Below are 11781 nucleotides of genomic sequence, written 5' to 3' on the forward strand. Positions count from 1 at the left end.
AGAGAAAGAAGGAAGTCTCGGTGCCTTAGTGTCTGGGCATCTTAGTCTTAGTGTCTGGGCATCTCGTGAACGCCTAGATTCAGTATAAATGAATAGCAGAGAGCCAAATCGATTAAGGTTTGTGATAAAGTAAGGGCGAAATAAATGTAATGTAATGGCGGGAATCGTGACAATGTAATTCTTGTTCTTGTTTTTGCACACTCGACTGCAAGTGTGCAACATAGTTAGTGGCCCCACACGCTACCTGCCAGCCGGAGCAGGCGCCTATTATAGTCAGGCTCGAAGCCTTTAGCCTCTGCTCCCCTTTCTGTACCACAAGAAAGATAACAATAAGACAGAAAGATGAAAGAAAGAAAGAAAGAAAGAAAGAAAGAAAGTGATATGGGGCCACTGTACGTGCACTTCTAGGTAAGATGAAATACAAAAAAATCACGCCATATCCACGGAATGAATGATGATAAGTGGGGCGAAGCTCGAGAGGGGGAGATCATCGGTAACCGTAACTCTCCCGTGAAAGTTTGCCCATTACATCATTAAGAAAGACGTAAGACTGTGTGCGTACATTGTACAAATAAACTTTTATTTTCGGAGTCAATGCTCCCAGGCCCAGACCTGGTGAAAGACCCCGCGCCATCGAGGACTACCCCGCACCTCAACCACAAGTTGTCACGTAGGATGGGACACAACGGTAAAGAAAGAACTTTTATTTAGGGCGAACTTGTGCCCGAACAAGACGAGAGGAAACGAGCAAAGGTCGTTGCGTCTCGTTCGATCTCCGAGAACGACTGCCTGCGTTCGTGGCGTGATCTCTTGCGTGATCTCCCCCTCGCAGTGCACGTGCGCTCGCGCCTCCGTAGGCGAACACAGACAAGCTCGTGCTCCCGGTGCCGAGTTTGCGCTGCCGGTTGCAGCCGGTTCTTGCGCGTGCAACGCGGCCCACTTTGCGATTTAGTACCACGAGACACAAGGGATGGACAGACCCATGGCTTTAGGAGCTTCGCCCCTAAAAAAAAACACTATTTCGAGGGTACAAGACTTCAGTGCCATTGAGAACCCTCGGCGGATACAAGATATCCGTTGTCGGGATAACCGTCAAAATTAAAGGCAGTATTTCGGTGGCTCTCCATTCCTGCTTGGGACTGCTTCGTCTCTAAATGTACACTGAGGTTCCCCGGTTATGTTTTGGATGCATTCTCGACCGATCCCGGCTTCTCCATCTGCCTCTGCCCCACGGTCTTCGTCTGCTACAAAATCATACACATGGAAGTTCCCCCTACGGGCGGCCCAGTGCTATGTGGTGGCCCTGTGTTTAAGTGATATTACTTTTTCGGGTTTATTTATGCAATTTAACCCGCGTTTTGAACTACGCTGCATTTGTATATTGTAATCAAGATTATTATCCACAGTTGTACTACTTCACGTTCCAACGCTTGGTATCTAATTAGCTGTTATAGTTGCAAGTTTAGCAGTTTAAAATGCAAAGCGCAGAATATTAACTTATATCATTTGGCTGTCTCGAACGCCGTGCCTACAAGCACCAAGCACTTCGTGGCTGACTTGTGCTTGCTTTCGAAGGTTATCCATCTATGGTTTTGCACGGAGAAACTCTTTAAGCACGGCGGGCCTACATTTCCCGGAACACCACAAAAGACTCGCGCTTTTTCCTGAAGCCGTGGATGTTCTTTCAGCGCCGTACACGCGCTGTGACGGACATCGCGTTCAGAACACGCACTCGCGCGGAGCGCGGCCAGCAGGGCACGGCAAGAGAACAAAGCCGGAAAGGAGAACCATCGAGGAGCATAATCGAACGCGTTCATCACACGCTCCCTAAAACGCATATTTGGCGGGGCCTAAACCGCAGCGGTATTCACGTCAGTTCTCAATTTTCCGTTCTCCGGTCCGGAAACGAAGTGTTCCCCGTTCCCCCTCGGTCGCCACCGCCTCCTTTCTTCTCGCAGACCTCATTTTCCGCGCTCCTTCTTTTTCCCTTCTTCGAAAGCGTTCTTTCTCCCAATCCCTCGAACTTTACGTTAAATAATAGCTGCGAAAACACAGGAGAGAAAATGACTGCCGGGCGTGGGGCGGGCTTCAAACCAAGTAAGTGGACAGATATAGCGCCCATAAATAAACCATCGTAAAAAGCGCGAAACACTCAACCCCGGGAAACGCGGCATCAAGAAGGGAAGGAGTCACGTGCGAATTAAGCAGAATAAAAGCCGTTTAATTTCGGCACTACATTCCTTCTCTACATTTTTTTTCGTGGTTTGGCCAACCTGGAGAAGAAGCTGATCGCTAGTTTTTGCCTCTTTTTTTTTTTTCATTTTTTTGCCCCCTCCTTCTTAGTTCTGTCGTGGTCTACCGGATATCCCGCCTTCCTTACCTTCCGCCAAGGGGGAACCTATTCATAACACGCCGGGGAGGCGCTCCCACGAAGCAGACTGTTTTGGCGGGCCCGTGGGGGCTCGCCATCGTGAAAAGAAGGATTTGCGGAGAGGAATTTCGTGCTTTCCCCGTAATTAAAACATTAAAATCCCTTCTTCATCCCCGCTTCGCTCCTTGGAAGATCCTAACTGCGCCCGGTATTATCATCATTTTATTTTTCAATCCCCGTTTCTGTCTACGTATTTACTACTTCCTAATACATTTTTGTGCTTCCCTGGAGAAAATGAATTGCCCATTTCTTCACATTCCAGACAAAAGCAGGAACTTATATCTTACTTTACTCGATCTTTGAGAAACACGTTATGACGAAGTTTTTTTTTTTAATAATCTCGCGAGCACTTTAAAAGACCTGGATTTCATGTTATTTTCCTTCTCCATTTTTTCCCCATTGATCTCAAAAATGGTACATCCCATTTGGTTACGCTTAAATTACGTAAGAGTAACGGGATCAAAGTTAGGTGTAATATTCGCTGTACTGACCATGTGGGCCTCACTCGTATAGCATTACTGTTTGAAGTCGACGAGAATACTAACTCAGTTTTTGAAAGAGTTGAGAAGAGCATGCTGACATAAACTATCATGGGAAACATCGTCTGTGTTCCTTTTCGCACTGACTGTTTGTGCTCAGCTTGTCCGATCAAGGTAATCTTATCTATAAGCTCTATATAGTGACGTAGAGTCAGTGAGGTAGCGCTTGTATTCAGGCCACATATGAGCCAGAGATGGAACCTATGTCGTGCCTGCTTTTCGTCTGAACGATATGCGTAAAACTTGAAATGCATTTGACAACACCTGCACAGAAAAATACATAAAGAAACGTACACTATCTCAGGGCGTTTGTTTTGATCCGTCACTAGGATTAAAAACTGTGTTGTTTTTAAAATGGCTTTGGGAGCAGCAATTTCGATGGTGAGCAGGAATATCAAGGTACAGTTCGGGCCATACGTCGAAAGCTTGAAGCTTGAGTATTGCAGGCACGAGCCAAAAATCTGAACGCGGGCAAGTTTCTGGTTGGAATATTCGGTCGTGAATTCGAAACGAGCAGTAGTGAATACGAGGGCTCAATATAATTCTTTGCATTGCACAGTATAAACTCGTGGATATATTTTTCAGAGGTCTGTGAAATAGGCGTATGATCGAGGTTAACGCATTATTCGAACATATTCAGCTTAAAAAGTCGCGGTTTCGGCGTTTAAAAAAGTAACATTCCGGAAAGCACACCGACCGGGAACGTATCAGCGAGTTTCCACTGCATTATATGATACGGCATAATGTTATACTGTATTGCATTATATCGATTCATATTACATTTGCACATTATATAGTACCCTAAAGTATACACACTTACCCATTCTGAGCTCCACGATGGTGATCCGCTACACGCTCCGTGGGCGTAGAAAGTAGACTCTTATTGCTCGGAAAAAGAAAAAAAGAAAAGAAAGAAAGAAAGTGTATTTGCCAACTACTGTTCCTTATAAGTGACAGCAACTACAACAGAAACAACTACGGTCAGGACCACGACGCTCCATACTACCATTTTAATAAAAGTTAAAAAAAAAAAACGACTAAGGAAAACGTCTCAAATATCAACCAGGAGCGTGACATATTCTGCTTTGTATGCATACCATTAAAGCACCGGATCTGCCAGTTTTCCTTTTTAATACTGATGCACCTAACTAGAACATCTCACCTTTGTTTTTATCTCTGCAGAGATTCCAGCCAGCTCGTCGTCTACATCGCACTCGCCCGAGGCATTCCGAGCGAAATCCGAAAAATTGCGGAACGGCCAAATGCGAAATTCGCTCACGAGGCCCAGCGACAGGGGTGAGTGGACAGGAACGCGCTCGCTGGCAACGCGACTACGGCTGTGCGCCAAGTGGCAGCATTGATCCTAATTTTTTGGCCTTTGCGTTCAATATTCGGGGCTACGAGTAATGGAATACGGCGCCGATGCCGTATTTTCTATCGTTTTTCGCGAGGTAGAGTCAACTCAAATTTCAAGTTTGGGCCATTTATTTTGTGTTATTTTGCGTTAATGACCCGCCGCGGTGGCTCAGTGGCTAAGGCGTTGCGCTGCTGAGCACGAGGTCGCGGGTTCGATTCCCGGCCGCGGCGGCCGCTTTTCTGATGGAGGCGAAAAGCAAAAACGCCCGTGTGTACGAGATTTCGGCGCACGATAAAGATCCCCAGGTGGTCGAAATTAATCCGGAGCCCTCCACTACGGCGCGCCTCATCGCCTGCGTTGCGTCGGCGCGTTAAACCCCACAATCAAATCAAAAATCAATTTTGCGTTAATGAATAATAAAAGGCAAACAACGGATGCTCTAAGCGCATTGCCACGACTTTTTAATGCGTGAGCATTACTTACTTGTCACTTGGATAATTTGGCGATACATGCGCCGTCCCCAAATCTGCGTGACCACTAATTGAAGTCAGGAACCCATTGACTGCGACGCGTCATGTGGCTGCGGTCTCAAGTTCGTATTGCCTGCAATTGCCGGTTGCGGCCAAGGGGGCTATGCGCTAGTCTGACGTCACTATTGGCAGCGGCGTGGCACATGGATGAAGATTAAAGGAACCCTGCAACACTTTCGATAAGCACTCTCACTTTTTCTTTCCCGTCTGGAACCACTGCGAAAGCTATAGTTATAGCCAGCACGACGAAGCGGCACTGCATGATTTGCTCGTCGCACCAGATACACCTTCCATTTTTGCTTTGTTTTCATAGCTTTTTTGCTATCGAAGTTGCTATCGAAAAGCGTTGCTATCGAAAAGCGTTCATCGCTGCAACTGAAGGAAAACCGGCCAACAGCCGCTACATGGCTTTAGTGACTTAATTCGAGCCGTCGAAGAACGTCAAGACCGGAAAAGAGAGAAAAATCTTTTGAGCGAGTTTACAAGTGATCGGTTGGGCATAGAGCAGTAATGTTTGGCTGAGGTACTTTGCCCGCCCCCCCCCCTCCCCCCCTCCCCCCTGATCTAAGTACTGGGCGTGTTGGGTGACTACGTTCTGCAAGAATTTAAGATTTCAAACAAAGTTGAAAAAAGGGTTGCAGGGTCCCTTTGAAGGTTGGTGATCCAGCCGAACTGGCTTTGCAGCACGGGAAAGGGGTAAGGGGGGAAGCGCTGATATGTGACTACCTGACGTCGGGCCTAACGTCGCTTTCAGGTCTAACCACGTCAACCGAGGCCTAACGACGGAGTTTAACGAATTCTAACGACGTAGCCATTTGTGCTGACAAAATTTAGTTCAGCTAATACTGGCAACTCATACTGTCAATGCTAGAAAGGTTGTTTTCAAGATAACATTGTATTGTTAGATTTGCGAAGTCTTTTTGCTCTCGATTTTGTAACGAAGTCTAGTATCACATATATAGCTACTAGAATTTCTTTTTGATGGTGCTGATGCAAGAGAGGATATAAGTTTGCTGCTTACTTTACTTTGCAGTACCTAGTGTACTTTGTGCGCTTTGTAGCCAGCTCTTGCCGGTAAAAATGTTGCCGTTATATACGGCGTCTCGTTCCTCATCAGGTTTTTAAAGGTAAAACAAGATTACCGTATATCTACTGTCTGTGTGACTGAACATGCGACCAGGGAAATCCATGGCCTAAGTTGAAATAAAAAAAAGAGGCAACGCTTGAAATAAGATAATTTTCCATACCTGTTAGTAGGTCTTTTGGAACGTGCTTTTTAGGTAGGTGGTGTTCAGGCACGCCCATGTGTAGGCTATTTGTGTGGCTTTAAAAACCTCAAACGGGTGCAATTATTCGGTTCACCACGGCACGCCTGATAGCTCAAGGGGCAGGTACGGTGCACAAACTGCAAATGATTTTTATTTAAGGACAGCAACGGAACAGTATTGCTAGCCTGTATCAGAACAGAATTTACCCGTTAGCCTGTATCAGGACAGAACTTGCTCACGCATCCATGTGCTTGTTTTTTGAGGCTAAGAGTTTGGTATAAAATCTCAGTGCTATTTCTGAGCGCAATGACTGCCGTGTGTAATGTTCTCTGCTCTCACGACTTTGCTCAGCGGTGGCCACAACCAAGCCGCAGGACCTTTCGGAGGCGTCGAGAGATCAGCGGCCGTCCTACACCCCGGCTGTGGTGAAACTGGGAGGTGAGTTCTTGTTTTAAAGGGACCCTGCAACACTGCAGATGAACGCTTTCACTCTTTTCTTCGTGCCTGGAGGCATCGCGAAAGTTGTACTTAACACCAGCGCAGAGCGGCACTGCGTGATTTGCTATTCGACGCGACCATTGCTGTAACTGAAAGGAAGCCGGCCAATAGCCGCGACGCCGCTTGAATGACGTCACTCGATCACGCGAACAGATTAAACCATTTTGAACAACTTTGTAGGAGTCGAGAAGTGATATTCGGCTTGGTTACTTTGTGAGCCCATAACTTAAGTTCTGGGTGTGCGTGTATGCAGGTGAGCTCCCTGCCGGGCTCCCTGTGCACTACCTTTGTTTCCCCGTCGAGTCACTAATAGTAGTGGTGCTACTTAACTACAATCTGACGGTGTTTTAGATTTCCAGAAGAAGTGGAAAAACAGCATTTCAGAGTCCCTTTCAGATGCCGCCACTTGCCTGGACGCGCTTCTGTATTTGCGCAAGCTATTTTCCGCGACACGCATGAAAAAAATGAGGAAGAAATGTATCCGAGGCACCCGAACAATATATCTAGATTCATTCGCGTAAAAAGAACTCAGCTGGAGGAGTCGTTTATTTGCCTCTCTTAAAATAAAGTTAGTCAGGGTGATATCGTTACGCGAAAGAAAAGACGACATTGTTGCAAACGAAGACGAATGAGTGGGCAGCACGCGGCCTGGCTGCGCGCTGTCAGGGCTGCCTTGCACATGCTGTACATTGATCGCTTATCACCCTTAACTGTCGTTCGTCTCATTTAGTCTGCAGCCACGTAACATGTTATTGGAATGACTCCGCACCCTCCACCGAAGACGCTACGTGGCGGCAGAGACGATTATTAAGGATGATGAGCGATCTATTTACAGCACATACATGGCGGCCGTGACAGCACCCAGCGGGCCGCGTGCTGCCCACTCCTTCGTCGTGGATTGCAACGTCATCGTCTTTTCTTTCGCGTAAATAATAGAGTAACAAAGTAATTTTCTCAAGTGAGCTTGGAGGGCGCGGCCCCTCTGGTCATACCTTTTTGTTCCCAAGGTGTGAAGTTATGATATTTGATGTGCCCGCATTCGTTTTAAATTCTTCCCCTCTTCCTCCCTGTTGTTTTCGCAGACTTTCAACTACACGGCGGATCGGTGAACCTGAGATATTCGGAGCTGCTGACGTCGCTGCTGTTAGCCGTCGGTCTCGGCTTCGCGTGTGCGCTGTCATGACGTGTTGCAACTCCTCTCTGCATCGCCAGCGACATCGGCCCAGCTCTGGCTATCGCTGCACTCGCAGCACCCAACGCACTGCACTAACAAGCCACGATACAGCGGTGGACCCCGCACGCAGAACAACAACGGCTCAACAAAATGGGAGGAGGCGTCTTTCGTGACACCGGGCAATTTCGAACGAGGGCCAGCGGTGAACGAACTTTTTCATAAGCACCGCGCCAGAAGTGGCCCTTGTTTGTAGAGTTTAGTTGAACTCTTTTCGTGCTCGCCTAATATAACAGAGTGACAGGCAAAAACAACGTTGCCTCAATGCGTTTTGTAGCTGTGCAGAGGACGGTAACCTTGCGGCAGGCATTTGAGTGTTGTTCCCAAAACATGCGGCGGAAGAACTTTATGATTTGATCCCAGTTTTTAAAGCGACGAATCACGCTGGTGCAGCCGAAGCACATTCTTTGTGTTTTGTTGTGTAGTAATGCCTTGCTTTTACAGGTCTCTGTCCAGAGTTATTCATGTTGTCTTTAGACCGCCAATTCCAAGAATTAGACAAATTTTACACGCCGAAAACTTGCGTTAGAAACTAAACAGCGTGAACAAATTGGGGGAGCTTTCTTCATATCCAACGTAATTTTTTAATCAACTGGCTTCGGCGTAAGGGCAGTCATCTGAGAGTGCTCTGTAAATGGTATGAGGGTATCCTACAGTTGGCTGAAATTTTCTAGAGAAGTGGCGAAGCCTCGACAGGTTTGCTTTTCTAAGAAAAGAACAGGAGTTAACGCCCAGAGGTTTATAGGCGACAATGGGTACAGTGCTATGTTTTTCTTTTATTGGGCACATGAGAAATTCGCGTGAATATCGCGGAAAATCCTCTTTTTATCTTAAAGGTAACATTTGTGTTCAGCATATTTAATTCCACTGTCCATGTTGTTTACCTTCCTCTGCTTAAGGTTTTTTGTAGTCTCTTATTTCAGCCATTAAGAGCCTTATTTATGGAGGGCACTTACAACACAGAAATACCAGCAGGTCACGCTGATTGCCTGCATTATCAGAAGTTGGCGTCCAGTCACGAGGAATAGAACATCTTGACCGTCTGAGCGCTCAGCATCGCTAGCATCATTCATTTGAGACTAGGAATCGTAATCTCATCTCGTAGTGTCTTGTTCGCAAAAGTACTTACCACTTTCTCAAATCATCCCTCCATCCCTTCACACGAGTACGCATTTTCGCATTTTTGTAGTGGCACAGTACCTAATAAACCTGGGTTTCCGCTTTGCGATGGACTAAACAACACACGCTTTGCAGCCGCGTACATGGAATCAACGAGTCAACGAGTCCACTAGGACGATTTATTCCGTTAAGAGTAAGATAACGCAGGCTGCTTGGAAATTTATCGGATGATAATTAGTTCCGCCTTCTAATAACCTGGGCTCACTCCCGCTTCCTTGCATTAAAAAGTCAAGAGTAACAGAAGCGGACTACCTAAGTTTGTTGCACACTTTAATGGCAGCTCTGTCCCAGACCGCGCCTGCTTAACAAGGTTGCAGTGTAATCACCGTAAGAGGCGAATTCAAGGCAGAAGAGCGAATACAAAAAGAGATTCTTTAAGATAGGAGTACGAGAACACATGCCCAACAGTTGAGTGCTTGGACGTCGGAAGAAAGAAAATATTGCCTGTCAACGTTGTCCGGGCAGTGGACGTGGCTCCACCTAACATTAGTTTTTCTAATTCGGTTATCGCAGTGTGGATTCCATTGCGCCGCTTAGCGCAGCCCGCTGCTGTGTAAGTAATGGGGTAAAAGGTCGGGCATAAACAGGCATAAAAGTGGCACTAGGAAGTGACTGTATAGCCTTTAGTTCCATATAAGAAGCTGTCGCTGAAGCACGCATCTATAAATACCAATCGGATTCCCGTTTATTACGCCATACATTTCTCTGGACAAGCACACCTAAGGTATCTACATCCGTGCCACAATAGGGTCAGGACGAGCGGTTGACTCTTTCCCATATGTTTCTTCGAAGCACTCCTCAGTAATCAACATTTAAAGTGCGTTAAACTGAGCTTGTAAGTCTTAAAAAGGCATATGTGTGCTAAAAGTTGCTTGTTGGACTGGCTACAAAGCTATGGCAAGAATGAATGGAAAGAGGGAGGGTATATATCTCTAGCGCGCTACTTTTCCAGCCTTTCAAGGTAGACGGAACTGACTTTGGCACAACAGTGATCTGCTTGTTCATGCAGCATATAACTTTGTAGACCTCAAACGTAGGCAGAAAACTCAATTTCTCTGTGTCCCTGAGGGTTCTTGACCACATAACGTTTCTGTGCTAAGGAAAACGCTGACTTCAGTCAAGTGAAAATGATTCTGCCCTTTTTAAAGTATTACGCAAAGACGTGTGACAAATATAAACATTTGTTCCAATTTTGAGGATACAAATTTCTTCTAATTTGTACTTCCAAGGAAAAGAGGAAGGAATTAATTCTGAGCTCGAAAAGTGTTGCGGTGACCTAAATTCTGGAAATTGGCTTTGTGGAAAGCAAAGCGTACAGACATGCTGCCCCCGACAGCTGATACCGAACCTTTTCTATGTAAAACAATTTTTACAAAAAATATAGGGTTTAGCGCACCGAAGCTATCCCTGGGCTAGGAGGGGCGCCGTAGTGGAGGGCTCCGGATTAATTTTGATCACCTGGGGACCTTTAACCTAGGCTGAAATTTCGACACGCGTGTGTTTTCGGTTCCCCGCTCTATCAGAAAAGCGGCCATACGTAGCCGGGACCGAGCCCGCGTCCCTGGGCTCAGCAGCACAGCGCCTTAGCCACTGAGCCACCGCGGCAGTGCAAAATAACTTTTACTTCCTTGGGCGCGTGCGCGCAAAACGAAAGCAACGATTTCAAGTAGTTCTTTAGTTTCGCCCGCCAACCGGAGTGTTGCTGCTTAGCGTTACAGAGTCCACTCCTCCACCACTTAACTTTGTCAATCACTTAACTGCGCCAAGAAAGATTGTCGACAGGTAACAATCTGCCGCTATATCTTTATAACCAGTATTCCGCCCAAAAGCAGCAGTAAATTAATTTATGCCTAAATATCGAAGAACACTGGTATGAGGATGAACAGATTCCAGAAACAGTAGCCAAACTCTCGCGTTATTTATGTGCTCTGAAAAAAAAAATTGCCTTTTTTTTTTCTTAAGTGAAGCCATGTCAACATGCGATATCGGTGGTTGCCGTTCACTAAACTTGTGACTGTTGCACGGCTCACTGACAAGCTGCTCGACCAATTTCGTTGCGAGAGTTTTGGCTGTCCGTTATGAACACATGCTAGTAGCTGCAGTTCTTATAAAAATGTTCAGCATGTCCCGTGCGGTGAGCGTACCCCGCAGCGCCTTTGCGGCGGCATTGTGCGCACGATGTCGGAACTTCTTGTAAATACCATGCAATCATGTAATCGCGCCGAAGCTCAACAGTGAACTCAATACAACAGCAGCAGATGTGTGCGTGTGATGATGGTGGCAGCAGGGGTGTGTACATAATGCCACGCGTCGGTGTGTAACTTTGTTTTCTGAAGTGCCAAACGTACGACAAAGAAGTACAATAAAGGGCGTCCATCTTTCGTTTTTATGATACCGGGACTATTTGAGTGTGACTCATTTATTGACGGCAGGTGTGCTATGTGCACACGGCTTCTTTACACGATGGAAACTGATAAACTATACTCGAACAAGAGGATCGAATAAGCAATTTTCTGGCCACCAACACCACCTAGAAAGAAGAACAAGGAAGGTTTGTGCCCGTGGTCTCACTCGGGCTGGCCTATTCAGATCAGGTAAACTTTATTATTGATTGCTGATTACAAAGGGTGGATTCCTCGGAAACTGGTGTCAACCTCTTCCCGTCAGACGGCAGTCAAGAACCCGTGGCCCTTGACGGCGTCCTCCGCCAGCTTGATGACTTGCAGTGGCGCTTGGTTTGTGAGTAAA

At 46.5% G+C, this 11781-nt stretch overlaps 1 protein-coding gene across 2 annotated transcripts in view; it reads left to right on the plus strand.

The window, feature by feature from the left end:
- The window catches only part of LOC144170763 (lachesin-like), a 122872-nt gene extending 111439 nt beyond the window's left edge, over positions 1 to 11433 (plus strand). For both annotated transcript variants that reach the window (XM_077700749.1, XM_077700751.1), the window contains exons 6-8: positions 4153 to 4266; positions 6477 to 6563; positions 7706 to 11433. In XM_077700749.1, coding sequence (XP_077556875.1) covers positions 4153 to 4266; positions 6477 to 6563; positions 7706 to 7806 — 302 coding nt within the window. In that variant the 3' untranslated portion in view covers positions 7807 to 11433. The remainder of the gene's footprint in view (positions 1 to 4152; positions 4267 to 6476; positions 6564 to 7705) is intronic.
- Positions 11434 to 11781: the final 348 nt, after the last annotated feature.

The sequence above is a fragment of the Haemaphysalis longicornis genome, unplaced genomic scaffold (genome assembly GCF_048455015.1).
Source record: "Haemaphysalis longicornis isolate Haplotype H1 unplaced genomic scaffold, Haemaphysalis longicornis Haplotype H1 scaffold_2, whole genome shotgun sequence".
NCBI lineage: Eukaryota > Metazoa > Arthropoda > Arachnida > Ixodida > Ixodidae > Haemaphysalis > Haemaphysalis longicornis.